Source organism: Nerophis lumbriciformis, linkage group LG03, assembly GCF_033978685.3.
Source record: "Nerophis lumbriciformis linkage group LG03, RoL_Nlum_v2.1, whole genome shotgun sequence".
NCBI lineage: Eukaryota > Metazoa > Chordata > Actinopteri > Syngnathiformes > Syngnathidae > Nerophis > Nerophis lumbriciformis.
This window is the reverse complement of record NC_084550.2, coordinates 31652501-31672500: the sequence shown is the minus strand read 5'-3', so window position 1 is coordinate 31672500 and position 20000 is coordinate 31652501. Positions and strand designations below refer to the sequence as shown.

Sequence of the window (20000 nt, the reverse complement as noted above, 5' to 3'; positions counted from 1 at the left end):
AAAAATGGCAGCTGAGCAGAGGAACTTCACTGAACTAACGAGGGAGGAGAACTTTATTCCACATCTGGATTTCATTCCTTCACCAACAACGTTTGGCTGCACGGAAACTTCCACAGCTGTGCAACATAAGTCACATTATGAGATGACTTCTACACATCATGAGACGTAAGGACGACGTCATGACTTCTACACATTTTGAGACGTAAGGACGACGTCATGACTTCTACACATTTTGAGACATAAGGACGACATCATGGCTTCTACACATTATGAGACGTGAGGACGACATCATGGCTTCTACACATTATGAGATGTAAGGATGACATCATGGCTTCTACACATTATGAGACGTAAGGACGACATCATGACTTCTACACATTATGTGACGTAAGGACAATATCATGGCTTCTACACATTATGAGACGTAAGGACGACATCATGACTTCTATACATTATGAGACGTAAGGATGACATCATGACTTCAACACATTATGAGATGTAAGGATGACGTCATGACTTCTACACATTATGAGATGTAAGGACGACGTCATGACTTCTACACATTATGAGACGTGAGGACGACGTCATGGCTTCTACACATTATGAGACGTGAGGACGACGTCATGGCTTCTACACATTATGAGACATGAGGACGACGTCATGGCTTCTACACATTATGAGATGTAAGGATGATGTCATGACTTCTACACATTATGAGATGTAAGGACGACATCATGACTGCTATACATTATGAGATGTAAGAACAACATCATGACTTCTACACATTATGAGACGTAAGGACGATGTCATGACTTCTACACATTATGACACGTAAGGACAACGTCATGACTTCTACACATTATGAGACGTAAGGACAACATCATGACTTCAACACATTATGAAAAGTAAGGACAACGTCATGGCTTCTACACATTATGAGACGTAAAGACGACATCATGACTTCTACACTTTATGAGATGTAAGGTTGACGTCATGACTTCTACACATTATGAGACGTAAGGACGACATCATGACTTCAACACATTATGAGAGGTAAGGACGACGTCATGGCTTCTACAAATTATGAGACGTAAGGACGACATCATGACTGCTATACATTATGAGATGTAAGGTTGACATCATGACTTATATACATTACGAGATGTAAGGACAACATAATTTCTTCTACACATTATGAGACGTAAGGACAATATCATGACTTCTACACATTATGAGATATAAGGACAACATCGTGGCTTCTACACATTATGAGATATAAGGACGACATCATGACTGCTATACATTATGAGATGTAAGGTCGACGTCATGACTTCTACACATTATGAGACGTAAGGACGACATCATGACTTCTACACATTATGTGACGTAAGGACAATATCATGGCTTCTACACATTATGAGACGTAAGGACGACATCATGACTTCTACACATTATGAGATGTAAGGACGACGTCATGGCTTCTACACATTATGAGATGTAAGGACGACGTCATGACTTCTACACATTATGAGATGTAAGGTTGACGTCATGACTTCTACACATTATGAGACATAAGGATGACATCATGACCTCAACACATTATGAGATGTAAGGATGACGTCATTACTTCTACATATTATGAGATGTAAGGACGACGTCATGACTTCTACACATTATGAGACGTAAGGACGACGTCATGGCTTCTACACATTATGAGACGTAAGGACAATATCATGACTTCTACACATTATGAGATATAAGGACAACATCGTGGCTTCTACACATTATGAGAAATAAGGACGACATCATGACTGCTATACATTATGAGATGTAAGGTCGACGTCATGACTTATACACATTATGAGACGTAAGGACAATATCATGACTTCTACACATTATGAGATATAAGGACAACATCGTGGCTTCTACACATTATGAGAAATAAGGACGACATCATGACTGCTATACATTATGAGATGTAAGGTCGACGTCATGACTTCTACACATTATGTGACGTAAGGACAATATCATGGCTTCTACACTTTATGAGACGTAAGGACGACATCATGACTTCTACACATTATGAAAGGTAAAGACGATGTAATGGCTTCTCCACAGTATGAGACGTAAGGACGACATCATGACTTCAACACATTATGAGATGTAAGGATGACATCATGACTTCAACACATTATGAGATGTAAGGACAACATCATGACTTCAACACACTATAACAGGTAAGGACGACATCATGGCTTCTACACATTATGAGACGTAAGGACGACATCATGACTTCAACACATTATGAGACGTAAGGACGACATCATGACTTCTACACATTATGAGACGTAAGGACGACATCATGACTTTAACACATTATGCGATGTAAGGACGACATCATGACTTCAACACATTATGAGACGTAAGGACGACATCATGACTTCAACACATTATGAAAGGTAAGGACGACATCATGGCTTCTACACATCATGAGAAGTAAGGACGACATCATGACTTCTACACATTATGAGATGTAAGGTTGACGTCATGACTTCTACACATTATGAGATGTAAGGTTGACGTCATGACTTCTACACATTATGAGACGTAAGGACGACATCATGACTTCAACACATTATGAAAGGTAAGGACAACGTCATGACTTCTACACATTATGAGACGTAAGGACGACATCATGACTTCAACACATTATGAGACGTAAGGACGGCATCATGGCTTCAACACATTATGAAAGGTAAGGACGACGTCATGGCTTCAACACATTATGAAAGGTAAGGACGACATCATGGCTTCTACACATCATGAGACGTAAGGACGACATCATGACTTCTACACATTATGAGATGTAAGGTTGACGTCATGACTGCTATACATTATGAGATGTAAGGTTGACGTCATGACTTCTACACATTATGAGATGTAAGGTTGACGTCATGACTTCTACACATTATGAGACGTAAGGACGGCATCATGACTTCAACACATTATGAAAGGTAAGGACAACGTCATGACTTCTACACATTATGAGACGTAAGGACGACATCATGACTTCAACACATTATGAGACGTAAGGACGGCATCATGGCTTCAACACATTATGAAAGGTAAGGACGACGTCATGGCTTCTACATATTCTGAGACGTAAGGACGACATCATGACTTCAACACATTATGAAAGGTAAGGATAACGTCATGGCTTCTACACATTATGAGATGTAAGGTTGACGTCATGACTACTTTACATTATGAGACGTAAAGACGACATTATGACTTCTACACATGAGACGTGAGGACGACGTCATGGCTTCTACACATTATGAGACGTAAGGACGACGTCATGGCTTCTACACATTATGAGACGTAAGGATGACATCATGACTTCAACACATTATGAGATGTAAGGATGACGTCATTACTTCTACATATTATGAGATGTAAGGACGACGTCATGACTTCTACACATTATGAGACGTAAGGACGACGTCATGGCTTCTACACATTATGAGACGTGAGGACGACATCATGGCTTCTACACATTATGAGACGTAAGGACGACGTCATGGCTTCTACACATTATGAGACGTTAGGACGACATCATGGCTTCTACACATTATGAGACGTAAGGACGACATCATGACTTCAACACATTATGAAAGGTAAGGACGACATCATGGCTTCTACACATCATGAGACGTAAGGACGACATCATGACTTCTACACATTATGAGATGTAAGGTTGACGTCATGACTTCTACACATTATGAGTTTTAAGGTTGACGTCATGACTTCTACACATTATGAGACGTAAGGACGACATCATGACTTCAACACATTATGAGACGTAAGGACGGCATCATGACTTCAACACATTATGAAAGGTAAGGACGACGTCATGACTTCTACACATTATGAGACGTAAGGACGACATCATGACTTCAACACATTATGAGACGTAAGGACGGCATCATGGCTTCAACACATTATGAAAGGTAAGGACGACGTCATGGCTTCTACATATTATGAGACGTAAGGACGACATCATGACTTCAACACATTATGAAAGGTAAGGATAACGTCATGGCTTCTACACATTATGAGATGTAAGGTTGACGTCATGACTACTTTACATTATGAGACGTAAGGACGACATTATGACTTCTACACATGAGACGTGAGGACGACGTCATGGCTTCTACACATTATGAGACGTAAGGACGACGTCATGGCTTCTACACATTATGAGACGTAAGGATGACATCATGACTTCAACACATTATGAGATGTAAGGATGACGTCATTACTTCTACATATTATGAGATGTAAGGACGACGTCATGACTTCTACACATTATGAGACGTAAGGACGACGTCATGGCTTCTACACATTATGAGACGTGAGGACGACATCATGGCTTCTACACATTATGAGACGTGAAGACGAAATCATGACTTCTACACATTATGAGACGTAAGGACGACATCATGACTTCAACACATTATGAAAGGTAAGGACAACGTCATGACTTCTACACATTATGAGACGTAAGGACGACATCATGACTTCAACACATTATGAGACGTAAGGACGGCATCATGGCTTCAACACATTATGAAAGGTAAGGACGACGTCATGGCTTCAACACATTATGAAAGGTAAGGACGACATCATGGCTTCTACACATCATGAGACGTAAGGACGACATCATGACTTCTACACATTATGAGATGTAAGGTTGACGTCATGACTGCTATACATTATGAGATGTAAGGTTGACGTCATGACTTCTACACATTATGAGATGTAAGGTTGACGTCATGACTTCTACACATTATGAGACGTAAGGACGGCATCATGACTTCAACACATTATGAAAGGTAAGGACAACGTCATGACTTCTACACATTATGAGACGTAAGGACGACATCATGACTTCAACACATTATGAGACGTAAGGACGGCATCATGGCTTCAACACATTATGAAAGGTAAGGACGACGTCATGGCTTCTACATATTCTGAGACGTAAGGACGACATCATGACTTCAACACATTATGAAAGGTAAGGATAACGTCATGGCTTCTACACATTATGAGATGTAAGGTTGACGTCATGACTACTTTACATTATGAGACGTAAAGACGACATTATGACTTCTACACATGAGACGTGAGGACGACGTCATGGCTTCTACACATTATGAGACGTAAGGACGACGTCATGGCTTCTACACATTATGAGACGTAAGGATGACATCATGACTTCAACACATTATGAGATGTAAGGATGACGTCATTACTTCTACATATTATGAGATGTAAGGACGACGTCATGACTTCTACACATTATGAGACGTAAGGACGACGTCATGGCTTCTACACATTATGAGACGTGAGGACGACATCATGGCTTCTACACATTATGAGACGTAAGGACGACGTCATGGCTTCTACACATTATGAGACGTGAGGACGACATCATGGTTTCTACACATTATGAGACGTAAGGACGACATCATGACTTCAACACATTATGAAAGGTAAGGACGACATCATGGCTTCTACACATCATGAGACGTAAGGACGACATCATGACTTCTACACATTATGAGATGTAAGGTTGACGTCATGACTTCTACACATTATGAGTTTTAAGGTTGACGTCATGACTTCTACACATTATGAGACGTAAGGACGACATCATGACTTCAACACATTATGAGACGTAAGGACGGCATCATGACTTCAACACATTATGAAAGGTAAGGACGACGTCATGACTTCTACACATTATGAGACGTAAGGACGACATCATGACTTCAACACATTATGAGACGTAAGGACGGCATCATGGCTTCAACACATTATGAAAGGTAAGGACGACGTCATGGCTTCTACATATTATGAGACGTAAGGACGACATCATGACTTCAACACATTATGAAAGGTAAGGATAACGTCATGGCTTCTACACATTATGAGATGTAAGGTTGACGTCATGACTACTTTACATTATGAGACGTAAGGACGACATTATGACTTCTACACATGAGACGTGAGGACGACGTCATGGCTTCTACACATTATGAGACGTAAGGACGACGTCATGGCTTCTACACATTATGAGACGTAAGGATGACATCATGACTTCAACACATTATGAGATGTAAGGATGACGTCATTACTTCTACATATTATGAGATGTAAGGACGACGTCATGACTTCTACACATTATGAGACGTAAGGACGACGTCATGGCTTCTACACATTATGAGACGTGAGGACGACATCATGGCTTCTACACATTATGAGACGTGAAGACGAAATCATGGCTTCTACATATTATGAGATGTAAGGATGATGTCATGACTTCTACACAGTATAACAGTTTAATGGACCAGTATTAATATTTGTTATGGTTTATAGATGTGTTTCTTTCTTTCCATCATAACAAGCGAGGCGTTGTGTCACCTGCTGCCATGACCCTGGTACAGTACAAAACTGTGGTTCCAATATTGTTAGTCCAAACTATGTCCTGTTATCCTGCTTTCTGGTTCCTGTCACCTGTTATCCTGTTTCCTGTCACCTGTTATCCTATTTCCTGGTTCCTGTCACCTGTTATCCTATTTCCTGGTTTCTGTCACCTGTTATCCTGTTTCCTGGTTCCTGTCACCTGTTATCCTGTTTCCTGTCACCTGTTATCCTGTTTCCTGGTTCCTGTCACCTGTTATCCTGTTTCCTGTCACCTGTTATCCTGTTTCCTGGTTCCTGTCACCTGTTATCCTGTTATCCTATTTCCTGGTTCCTGTCACCTGTTATCCTGTTATCTGGTTCCTGTCACCTGTTATCCTGTTACCTGGTTCCTGTCACCTGTTATCCTGTTTCCTGGTTCCTGTCACCTGTTATCCTGTTTCCTGTTATCCTGTTTCCTGGTTCCTGGTTCCTGTTTCCTGTCACCTGTTATCCTGTTTCCTGGTTCCTGTTTCCTGTTATCTGGTTCCTGTTTCCTGTCACCTGTTATCCTGGTTCCTGGTTCCTGTTTGCCTGCGCTACATCTGCCATGTCTTCATCTTGCTATTCACGACCGACAGCAGTCCCTGACACAAATGTGGCAAAGCAGAGGGTTGCTATTCGCTTCCAGCAAATTCTGACTGGCGCTCTGTCGATCATACTTGGCATAAATTCACCGCAAGCAGTGTTGTTTTCTCACGGCTACACAACAGGGACGGCTTCCAAAGTCACGGGTTCCTAATCTATCCATCTATGTCCAAAATCCAATCGAGGCGGAGAGCACCCAGACATGAAAATGAGGTGAAAGATGATCTGCTCATGCAAGCACTCTGCGTCTGCTCTCAGAGACACTAAAAGCTCCGGCATCTCTCCAAGGACCTTCTCAATCGTTAGCACGATTAAGAAGGTTTTGTGCAATGGTGACGTTACCCTGAAGCACCTTCTTATAAGAGACAAGTTGCAGTTCTTGCACTATCAATCAATCAATCAATCAATGTTTACTTATATAGCCCTAAATCACAAGTGTCTCAAAGGGCTGCACAAGCCACAACCACATCCTGGGCTCAGATCCCACATCAGGGCAAGAATAAACTCAACCCAATGGGATGACAATGAGAAACCTTGGAGGGGACCGCAGATCTGCAATGGACGTTGAGTGGATCTAGTTATAAGTGTGAGAGTCCAGTCCATAGTGGATCTAACATAATAGTGAGAGTCCAGTCCATAGTGGATCTAACATAATAGTGTGAGAGTCCAGTCCATAGTGGATCTAACATAATAGTGTCAGAGTCCAGTCCATAGTGGATCAAACATAATAGTGTGAGAGTCCAGTCCATAGTGGATCTAACATAATAGTGTGAGAGTCCAGTCCATAGTGGATCTAACATAAAAGTGTGAGAGTCCAGTCCATAGTGGATCTAACATAATAGTGAGAGTCCAGTCCATAGTGGATCTAACATAATAGTGAGAGTCCGGTCCATAGTGGATCTAACATAATAGTGAGAGTCCAGTCCATAGTGGCTCTAACATAATAGTGAGAGTCCAGTCCATAGTGGATCTAACATAATAGTGAGAGTCCAGTCCATAGTGGATCTAACATAATAGTAAGAGTCCAGTCCATAGTGGATCTAACATAATAGTTAGAGTCTAGTCCATAGTGGATCTAACATAATAGTAAGAGTCCAGTCCATAGTGGATCTAACATAATAGTGAGAGTCCAGTCCATAGTGGATCTAACATTATAGTGAGAGTCCAGTCCATAGTGGATCTAACATAATAGTGAGAGTCCAGTCCATAGTGGATCTAACATAATAGTAAGAGTCCAGTCCATAGTGGATCTAACATAATAGTTAGAGTCTAGTCCATAGTGGATCTAACATAATAGTAAGAGTCCAGTCCATAGTGGATCTAACATAATAGTGAGAGTCCAGTCCATAGTGGATCTAACATAACAGTGTGAGAGTCCAGTCCATAGTGGATCTAACATAATAGTGAGAGTCTAGTCCATAGTGGATCTAACATAATAGTGTGAGAGTCCAGTCCATAGTGGGACCAGCAGGAGATCGTCTTGAGTGGAGACAGGTCAGCAGCACAGAGACGTCCCCAACTGATGCACAGATGAGTGGTCCACCCTGGGTCCCGACTTTGGACAGCTAGCACAGCATCTGTGGTCTGTGACATTATAACATTGACAAGTCCCTTCAGAAGTCGAAATTTAGACTTTTGTTCTACGCATCCCAGCGGGTGAATCTTCATGTTTCTCCACATGAAATATTCAGAGGCTGAGAAGTACAGTCAACATGTTCTTCTCTCTGGCGAACAATCCCAGTTTATTTTGACTCTGCAGCAAACTGGCAGCGCTGAGTCGGACCTACAATGCGTCCCTGAGCCCCAGGAGACAAGAAGGTATGTGGCGTTGACAGCTGAGTGAGCGGAGACAAGCGCTCAGTGTGTTTGCACTCGGCGATGCACAAAACAGGTGGAGGCTCTGCACGGTCGCATGGAGCTTTTATTATGACTGCCAGTTGTTCTCCTGAAAGACTGCCATGGCCACACTGGCACCATGTGACTTTCTCACGCCGCTGGAAAACAGCGGGAGAACCTCGTTGAACTTGTGGGAGTTGTCATCCGTGTCACGTGTTGTTGGCACGGATGGCCACAAGAGGGAGACACATTAGCCTCAGGAAAGAACTCCTTCTTAAAGCCTTTGAAACCTTTGATGACACTTCATCAAATGTGAAGTTTTGAAGGCTTTTCTGGAGTGCTACTGAAGCACTAGATGTCCAAAGTCGGGACCCACGGTGGACCACTCATCTGTGCCTCAGTTGGTGACGTCTCTACTGACCTGTCTCCACTCAAGATGATCTCCTGCTGGCCCCACTATGGACTGGACTCTCACTATTATGTTAGATCCACTATGGACTGGACTCTCACACTATTATGTTAGATCCACTATGGACTGGACTCTCACTATTATGTTAGATCCACTATGGACTGGACTCTCACTATTATGTTAGATCCACTATGGACTGGACTCTCACAATATTATGTTAGATCCACTATGGACTGGACTCTTACTATTATGTTAGATCCACTATGGACTGGAATCTCATTATTATGTTACATCCACTATGGACTGGACTCTCACTATTATGTTGGATCCACTATGGACTGGACTCTCACTATTATGTTGGATCCACTATGGACTGGACTCTCAGTATTATGTTAGATCCATTATGGACTGGACTCTCACACTATTATGTTAGATCCACTATGGACTGGACTCTCACACTATTATGTTAGATCCACTATGGACAGAACTCTCACACTATTATGTTAGATCCACTATGGACTAGACTCTCACAATATTATGTTAGATCCACTATGGACTGGACTCTCACTATTATGTTAGATCCACTAAGGACTGGACTCTCACTATTATGTTGGATCCACTATGGACTGGACTCTTACTATTATGTTAGATCCACTATGGACTGGACTCTCACACTATTATGTTAGATCCACTATGGACTAGACTCTCACAATATTATGTTAGATCCACTATGGACTGGACTCTCACTATTATGTTAGATCCACTATGGACTGGACTCTCACTATTATGTTAGATCCACTAAGGACTGGACTCTCACTATTATGTTAGATCCACTATGGACTGGACTCTTACTATTATGTTAGATCCACTATGGACTGGACTCTCACTATTATGTTAGATCCACTATGGACTGGACTCTCACACTATTATGTTAGATCCACTATGGACTGGACTCTCACAGTAGAGTCTCTGTGGTCCCCTCCAAGGTTTCTCATTGTTATCCCATTGGGTTGAGTTTTTTCTTGCCCTGATGTGGGATCTGTACCGAGGATGTGGTTGTGGCTTGTGCAGCCCTTTGAGACACTTGTGATTTAGGGCTATATAAGTAAACTTTGATTGATTGATTGATTCCAACGTGTGCGTTACATGCTAAGGACTCACCGAGATCATCGCAGCAGACCTCCATGGAGTCCGAGGAACAGTCACTAAGATCCTCTAAGGTCTCGTGGTCCCCCTGAGCCTTACAGCTGGAATCCAACAGCAAGGAAAGAAAGGTATGATACAACACTCAGTGAGTCGTAGCTGACCTTACCTGGTCCTTACCTGAACCCAAAGGGAGCGACCACTGCCATGTCCACCCTTCCTGACTTGCTAACCTTTCTTTTGGAAGCACCGCGGTCCTGGTTGGAGATGCTCCTCACCCCCATTCCATCCAAAGACACCACATTCCTGTTCGGCCCTCGGGTGAAAACATGTCCTCTTCCCGACTGTTGTCGGCACAAGACTTCTTTTTCAGAGCTGTCGGCGTTGTCCACGTTCCTCTGGCGATATTTCCCGAAGGTCCAGTTCTTGTTGGTGTTTCTTCTTAGCTGGAGATCCCGAAGGGCCCGCTGGGTCAGCGAGTCCGTGCGGAGATCCAGCGTGTCTTTGGAGCGGGGGGCTTCTCTCTTGGGAATACGAGGACTGCTGTATGCCGAACTGGTCCCATCGGTCCGTCCCGTCACTGCCGGGCCCCTTTGGGAATACACGCTGGAACTTTGGTGGAGAAGGTTCTTCAGAGCTGGACCTCCCAGGAGCAACTCTGCGGTACCTGATGATCCGGAGGTGGAGGAACAGGAAGGAAGTCGTCTGGTGGAGTGCTGGTACCGCACACTGGGATTCGGGAGGCTGTTGTATTGCAGTTTGGGGTCGGCTTTGGAGAGGGGCATCATGCTTTGGTGGAGATGCTAAGGACGAGCCACCTTTGGTGTGGCATGTCACGTATCATCGCTTGACTGCAGAGAGAAAACACCACGCATGTACATTATTATCATACAGACCACTTAGTGACGCCGAGAAGCCAAAGGATGTTGAAGGATATCTCAACCAGGACGCTTCAAAGACCTCCACACCATCTTAGACGTTAACAGTCCACCAGTTTACGTGAGGGATTAAGGTCAGATCTTGGACTTTTCTCAGGAAATCTTGTGCCAGTTAATGTGGCTGCAGTAGTAGTGTCTTCAAGTCCTAATGTGTGGGAGCAAAAGGACTACTTGTATTATTTTATTTACAAAAAGCAAAAAAGCAGTGAAGTTGTCACATTGTGTAAATGGTAAATACAAGGAGAATACAATAGTAGAGGATAGGTCTTTATTGTCATTGCACAAGTACAACCAAACTTTGTTTTCAGCACAAACCCGTTCAAGATGAGACAAACAAACAGTGTACAGGGTTACAGAACAGGAACGCTAATGGGTCGCCACAAGGCGCTCCGTAAAAGATAAGAAAAAGGTAAACGCTGGGGAAGGATGAGTCAAAAAATACAATCTAGACCGGGCTCCCAAGGGGGTCCAGTCGGGAGTGGGAAAAAAAACTCCATAGCAAAGCACATATACATATTACAACGTACATCTCCAGATATCTAGCAACAGAGAGGGGGGGGGGGGGGGGGGGGGGGGGGGGGGGCATGCTGGCAGGCCGCAGCTCTCAGTCGCTGCCCATCCGTCCATCACCCCTGTGGGATTTATAATGATTTGCAAATCCTTTTCAACTTATATTCAATTGAATATACTGCAAAGACAAGATATTTAATGTTCACACTGAGAAACTTCATTTTATTTTCAATTAATCATGAATTTAGAATTTAATGGCAGCAACACATTGCAAAAAAGGCATTTTTACCAGTGTGTTACATGACCTTTCCTTTTAACAACACTCAGTAAAGGTTTGGGAACTGAGGAGACACATTTTTGAAGTGGAATTCTTTCCCATTCTTGCTTGATGTACAGCTTAAGTTGTTCAACAGTCTCCCTTCTCATATTTTAGCCTTCACACATTTTCAATGTCTGGACTACAGGCAGGCCAGTCTAGTACCTGCACTCTTTTACTATGAAGCCACGCTGTTGTAACACATGGCTTGGCATCATCTTGCTGAAATAAGCAGAGGCGTCCACGATAACGTTGCTTGGATGGCAACATATGTTGCTCCAAAAGCTGTATGTACCTTTCAGCATTAATGGTGCCTTCACAGATGTGTAAGTTACCCATGCCTTGGCCACTAATACACCCCCATACCATCACACATGCTGCCTTTTACACTTTCACCCTAGAACAGTCCCCATGCTTCTTTTTATCTTTGGTCCACAGTTTCCAAAAACAATTAAAAATGTGGACTCGTCAGACCACAGAACACTTTTCCACTTTGCATCAGTCCATCTTAGATGAGCTCGGGCCCAGCCAAGCGTTTCTGGGTGTTGTTGATAAATGGCTTTGGCTTTGCATTGTAGAGTTTTAACTTGCACTTACAGACGTAGCGACCAACTGTAGTTACTGACAGTGGTTTTCTGAAGTGTTCCTGAGCTCATGTGGTGATATCCTTTACACACTGAGGTGGCTTTTTGATGCAGTACCGCCTGAGGGATCTAAGGTGTGTAATATCATGACTTACGTGCAGTGATTTCTCCAGATTCTCTGAACCTTTTGATGATATTACGAAGCGTAGATGGTGAAATCCCTAAATTCCTTGCAATAGCTGCTTGAGAAATGTTGTTCTTAAACAATTTGCTCAGGCATTTGTTGACAAAGTGGTGACCCTCGCCCCGTCCTTGTTTGTGAATGACTGAGCATTTCATGGAAGATGCTTTTATACCCAATCATGGCACCCACCTGTTCCCAATTAGCCTGTTCACCTGTGGGATGTTCCAAATAAGACTTTGATGAGCATTCCTCAACTCTCTCACTCTTTTTTGCCACTTGTGCCAGCTTTTTGGAAACATGTTGCAGGCATCAAATTCCAAATGAGATAATATTTGCAAAAATAACAATGTTTACCAGTTGGATAATTAAATATCTTGTCTTTGCAGTCTATTCAATTGAATAGAAGTTGAAAATGATTTGTTGTATTCTCTTTTTATTTACCATTTACACAACGTGACAACTTCACTGCTTTTGGGGTTTGTATTATTATTATTATTATTACAGAGAAGATGTGTCCAATAATGGCAGCTGTGGCGTCTGAGCCGCAGGCTGAATGCTTCTGACCGCAGACTTGCTGACTGAAGGACAATAAAAGACGGGGAAGTGGAAGAGACAGTTTGGAGTCTCCTCAATGTCTGCAGTCCAGACTGTCCCAGCTCATGTTGGTGATCAGAATAGCTGAGGAAAGTTTTAGAAAGGGAGGTGTGAGACGCAGTGCCGGCCCAAGCCTCCATGGGGCCCTAAGCAAAATTAGATTTTGGGGCCCTCTATTTCTGCCAATAATATTGATTGATCATTCACACACCTACTATAAACTCATTGCGGCTCTGGCAGTGTTGTTTACATTATCCTATTGTCAGCCTGGCATGTCTTTACAAATGACATGTCATTTATAAAGATATGGGGGTGGCCCAGTTTATAACATAAATAATACCAATGAATGAACGAATGATGTCCAGAGTGCCACATATGGTTCCTAATCTTAAAATGTAGAAAACATTCAGCTACAAGAGTGGCCTGGGGTTGAACAGTCCAAGTGATAAAGCTTTGCATTTACGGTAAAAGTGTCATCTTGTCTCATCAGTCTTGTACATATTAGTCTTTAATTACTAGTTTATATTTTTAGTTAATTGTTCATATTTAATGTTTACTTTGTACAAAGAGAGCGCAGTCTACTGAAGTTAAATTCTCAATAGTTTTCCCCTTTGAAAGACGCAAGGGAAATTCCTTCCATTTCACCATGTTGCTACAATGATCTTCACTGTTTTCATGCTGTTTCAGCAGTGCACCTATGTTGACCCAATCCAGCTGTCCCTCGGCTGCCAGTTTTTAGGACTTTTTGGAAAATAATTTGCAGCAAAAGCAATAGACTGCATCTTTACTTCTTGAATAAGTCAGCCAGCTACGCTTGACTTTTTCTCCATTGACTAGCTGTCTGTAGGTATAATGATAATGAAAACTTCGGCCATCATGCCGTTTGGGGAATGAAAAGTTCTCCTTAATAGACAGTGGTCCTCTGATCACCTGCTCAGTCCTGTCTGAATCTGAGAGGAAAGAAGGCCACTCAGCTGGGTCAACTGGCGGAGCTGATGATGGTCCATGGTGTGAAGGGGACGTTGTGGTGGAAGTTGCTGAGGAAGTGACCAAAGAAAGACAATGACTAAAAAAGAAGGACCTATAAGGTCATTAAATTGCACTGTTGGACATAATTATTAATCTCAGAATGTTCTGCAGTACAATGAGCAATTACAAAGGGTGTTTTGCAGTTAACTTACTAGATAAATCAGCTGTGGTTTCAGACATGGAGGGGACAGTGGGCACAGAGGGTGGAGGTGTGTGAGAGAGCACTGTAGAGGATGGAGATGGACCTAAGATGAAATACATACATACATACATATAGGCACACATATTAATGAGATACTTTGACTATATTAATTTCCCTTCAAGTGTAACGTTTATACTAAGAAATTAAATGTATACCGTGACAGTCTTTTCCTCACCTGATTCATCACTCACAGTTGAGCCTGAGGATGTGGACTGGCTCTGGGCTGATTCTGTGCCTCCAAAGTATTTTAACAATGCTCCTGGGGAAGTTTCACATAACTTATGAGTTGATGTAAAAAATAATGTTTATTTTACTCAAATAAATTACCGTGCTCTGCTGCAAACAATTTGTGCAAACAACATATCTCACTAGTAACCTGATGCTAAAAACATATTGCTAGCACCTGATGCTAAAAACATATTGCTAGCTAGCTAACGTCACCTAGCTAAAGCTAATTACAGCTACAAATCTCTTTGATAAACTTTTTATTACCAAGTCATGCAAACATACCTTTATCATGGCATTTTTTCTCCTCTTCCACTTTCTTCTTCTTCCTTTTTTCTGCACCTGAAGGATATGTCCTTTTTTGTGACATTGTTTTGCCTCTATCTGCGCTTTTGATGCCCAGTGCGCACTGGCATTGCACGGTGGGCGGCAAACGTCACAGGTGCAGCAGAGGCAGTTTTACATTTAAAGAGAGGCAGGAAGAATCAGTAGGCCTAGATCAGCAGCAGCACTCTGTTGACCTAAAATTGTGTTTTTGTACAATAATATATCTTTGATCATTTAGAAATCATCAGTCAGACTCGTACATGCAAAAAATAAAAAATAAGAAATTTTTGTTAATTGCTTTTGGGGGACCCCTGGTGGCCGCGGGGCCCTAAGCAAGCGCTTAGTACGCTTATGCCTTGGGCCGGCTCTGGTGAGACGTGATGGACTGACAGAGAGATGGCCAACACTCTTCAAAGACATTAGGCCTGATTTAGCCAAGCTTTGTGTGGACTAAAAGACGTGCAGGCTTGACAGCACAATCAATGAGTGTGTGAGTGACATATTTGGACTGACATCAATAAACAATATTAGACATATTGTCTATTCAGCAACATCCTTTTATAATTGTACACCGCAAGCTGGGGGACTTAAGGGGCTGATTAAAAACACGTCCAATTGATGCTTTGTTTATCCTGTGTTCTTTTTGTAATGGCTTTAGTGTGTCCACACAGAATATGAATGATTAACATATCTCATACACGAAAATAACTTCTTGAAAAATGCATTTTTGTGTCTAGAGCACAAAAGTGTGGGCTGTCTGCACAAGTGAAAAAAAAAAAAAAGAGGAAAAAAGTGGTTTGAATGTACCGTAAATTCCAAAATATAAGCCTCTACCTTTTTTCCTAAACTTCAAATGTAGGGATTTTTTTTTGGTTAACAGCACGAATAAAACTAATTTCAAAACGGCCATCAAACTGTATAATGCACATGTTCCTTTTGACTGTACATGTACTGTAAATGTATCATGTATTTATATTATTCACATGTGAATAATGCTGGATAATAGACTGTATTTATGTTATTCACATGTGAATAATGCTGTATAATAGACTGTATTTATATTATTCACATGTGAATAATGCTGTATAGTAGACTGTATTTATATTATTCACATGTGAATAATGCTGTATAATACTGTATTTATATTATTCACATGTGAATAATGCTGTAAAATAGACTGTATTTATATTATTCACATGTGAATAATGCTGTATAATAGACTGTATTTATATTATTCACATGTGAATAATGCTGTATAGTAGACTGTATTTATATTATTCACATGTGAATAATGCTGTATAATAGACTGTATTTATAATATTCACATGTGAATAATGCTGTATAGTAGACTGTATTTATATAATTCACATGTGAATAATGCTGTATAATAGACTGTATTTATATAATTCACATGTGAATAATGCTGTATAGTAGACTGTATTTATATAATTCACATGTGAATAATGCTGTATAGTAGACTGTGTTTATATTATTCACATGTGAATAATGCTGTATAATAGACTGTATTTATATAATTCACATGTGAATAATGCTGTATAGTAGACTGTGTTTATATTATTCACATGTGAATAATGCTGTATAATAGACTGTATTTATATAATTCACATGTGAATAATGCTGTATAGTAGACTGTGTTTATATTATTCACATGTGAATAATGCTGTATAATAGACTGTATTTATATAATTCACATGTGAATAATGCTGTATAGTAGACTGTGTTTATATTATTCACATGTGAATAATGCTGTATAATAGACTGTATTTATATAATTCACATGTGAATAATGCTGTATAGTAGACTGTGTTTATATTATTCACATGTGAATAATGCTGTATAATACTGTATTTATATAATTCACATGTGAATAATGCTGTATAGTAGACTGTGTTTATATTATTCACATGTGAATAATGCTGTATAATAGACTGTATTTATATAATTCACATGTGAATAATGCTGTATAATAGACTGTATTTATGTTATTCACATGTGAATAATACTGTATAATAGACTGTATTTATATTATTCACATGTGAATAATGCTGTATAATAGACTGTATTTATGTTATTCACATGTGAATAATGCTGTATAATAGACTGTATTTATATAATTCACATGTGAATAATGCTGTATAATAGACTGTATTTATGTTATTCACATGTGAATAATACTGTATAATAGACTGTATTTATATTATTCACATGTGAATAATGCTGTATAATAGACTGTATTTATGTTATTCACATGTGAATAATGCTGTATAATAGACTGTATTTATATTATTCACACGTGAATAATACTGTATAATAGACTGTATTTATATTATTCACATGTGAATAATGCTGTATAATAGACTGTATTTATATTATTCACATGTGAATAATGCTGTATAATAGACTGTATTTATATTATTCACACGTGAATAATGCTGTATAATAGACTGTATTTATATTATTCACATGTGAATAATGCTGTATAATAGACTGTATTTATATTATTCACACGTGAATAATGCTGTATAATAGACTGTATTTATATTATTCACATGTAAAAAAATACCTAAGTGTTTATTGTCTATTGTGAGCGAACTGTGGTGCTGAATTTAGCCCATCAATAAAGTACTTTCTCTTCTATTCTATTCTTAGAGTGTCCGCCCTGAGATCGGTAGGTTGTGAGTTCAAACCCCGGCCGAGTCATACCAAAGACTATAAAAAAATGGGACCCATTACCTCCCTGCTTGGCACTCAGCATCAAGGGTTGGAATTGGGGGTTAAATCACCAAAATGATTCCCGGGCGCGGCCACCGCTGCTGCCCACTGCTCCCCTCACCTCCCAGGGGGTGATCAAGGGTGATGGGTCAAATGCAGAGAATAATCTCGCCACACCTAGTGTGTGTGTGACAATCATTGGTACTTTAACTTTAACTTTAACTTAAAAATAGAAAACACAGAGGGTGCTTGATTGTTTGTACTAAGGCGCCATCTTTTGGATGAATTTGCTCACTGCAGGTCCTTCCATTTAGAGGGAGTGTTTGTTTTTTTCTCATCTGGCGTGCCATCTTGTCTTAGCCGTCCATAGCGTTTTTACTTCTCCATTTGCCACTCAAAGCAACGTTTGTAAGTTTTACAATATAACTAAAACTATTCTTACTTACTAAAGTGTCCCATGTGTGATGTCTGTAGGAGTGTTTTCATGCATATTTCTACGTGCTATCGTACTGCTAGCGTTGTTAGCATTAGCTGATATGCTAACACAATTACGAGTGTCTGAGTTCATATTATTAACTTACAACGACATTCTTTTTGTATTGTTTCACTTTCACAAATTCCCCAGTAAATTCAGCAAAACGTCAGCGTGGAGTTATTGAGTCTGTTTAGCTGATTGGAGAGCTAGCTTGCGCAGCTAGTGGGTCCATGACCATGACTTCTGTTTTGTTTGATCAGCCGTTTTACTGCCTTGTTACAGACACCGTTTGGAAACAATTAAGTTATGTAAATAAACATTTACAGAATATTTGTGTGTAAATAACTCATTTCACAACATATAAATCTGCCACTTATAGTCCAGTGCGGCTTATATATATATATATATAAGTTTTATATATATATATATATATATATATATATATATATATATATATATATATATATATATATATATACACACATATATATATATATATATATATATATATATATATATATATATATATATATATATATATATACATACATACACACACAAACATACACATATATATGTATACATATATATATATATATATATATATATATATATACATATATATATATATATACATATGTATATACATATGTATATGTTTTTTATAAACAGTATATATATATATATATATATATATATATTTATATATATATATTATATATATATATACATATTATATTAATACAATTGGATATTAAGAGTATGTGAAAGTTGGACTCCTCTTACTTCCGTGACGACCTCCTTACAGTTGTGTAAACAATCAGAAATATCAAGCAGCTAAAATGCTCCAATCATGGATAAGTGTTTTACATTTTTCCCATCATGCACTCACAAGGATTTAAATCGGTGTAATTTAGAATTTTTTTTAATGGATTATGGACTTTTTTTTTTAAATATCCACAAAGTTCAGTGAGCAGGTTGCTTTTTGTGTGTTAGTTGCACTTTTTTTGTTTTGTTCACCATGACTAGGGAAGGTTGTGTGGATTGTGTCATATAGGTTGTGTTGAAAAGACAATTTCAGGGTCATTGATCTAATTTACTCAAACTGTCCACAAGATGGCACCAGGTCTGTAGCTGTCAGAGTTTTTTGTTTTTTTTAATTAATTTGAATAATCTCTGCTGTGCGATGATTGGATGAATTTATGATATCTGGCGGGCCAAATTAAAGACATCAGAGGGCCACAGTTTGCTTACCCCGAGAGTAGGAGGTGGAGCACATTTACCCCCAGTCTCAAGTTTTTGCAACAAGTTTGCTATTGTTGTGTGAGGGTTTTCCTGGTCTCAAACTGAGCCCCCCCCCCTCCTCCTTCTCCTAGCTA

The 20000-nt window shown here is 39.9% G+C and overlaps 1 protein-coding gene across 1 annotated transcript in view; it reads right to left on the bottom strand.

Moving 5' to 3' along the window:
- Positions 1 to 10558: 10558 nt before the first annotated feature.
- The window catches only part of LOC133583186 (uncharacterized), a 163160-nt gene continuing 153718 nt past the window's right edge, over positions 10559 to 20000 (bottom strand). Inside the window, exon 4 of the mRNA XM_061937323.1 lies at positions 10559 to 11587. Within this exon, the coding sequence (XP_061793307.1) occupies positions 10681 to 11292 (612 nt within the window). The 5' untranslated portion in view covers positions 11293 to 11587 and the 3' untranslated portion in view covers positions 10559 to 10680. The remainder of the gene's footprint in view (positions 11588 to 20000) is intronic.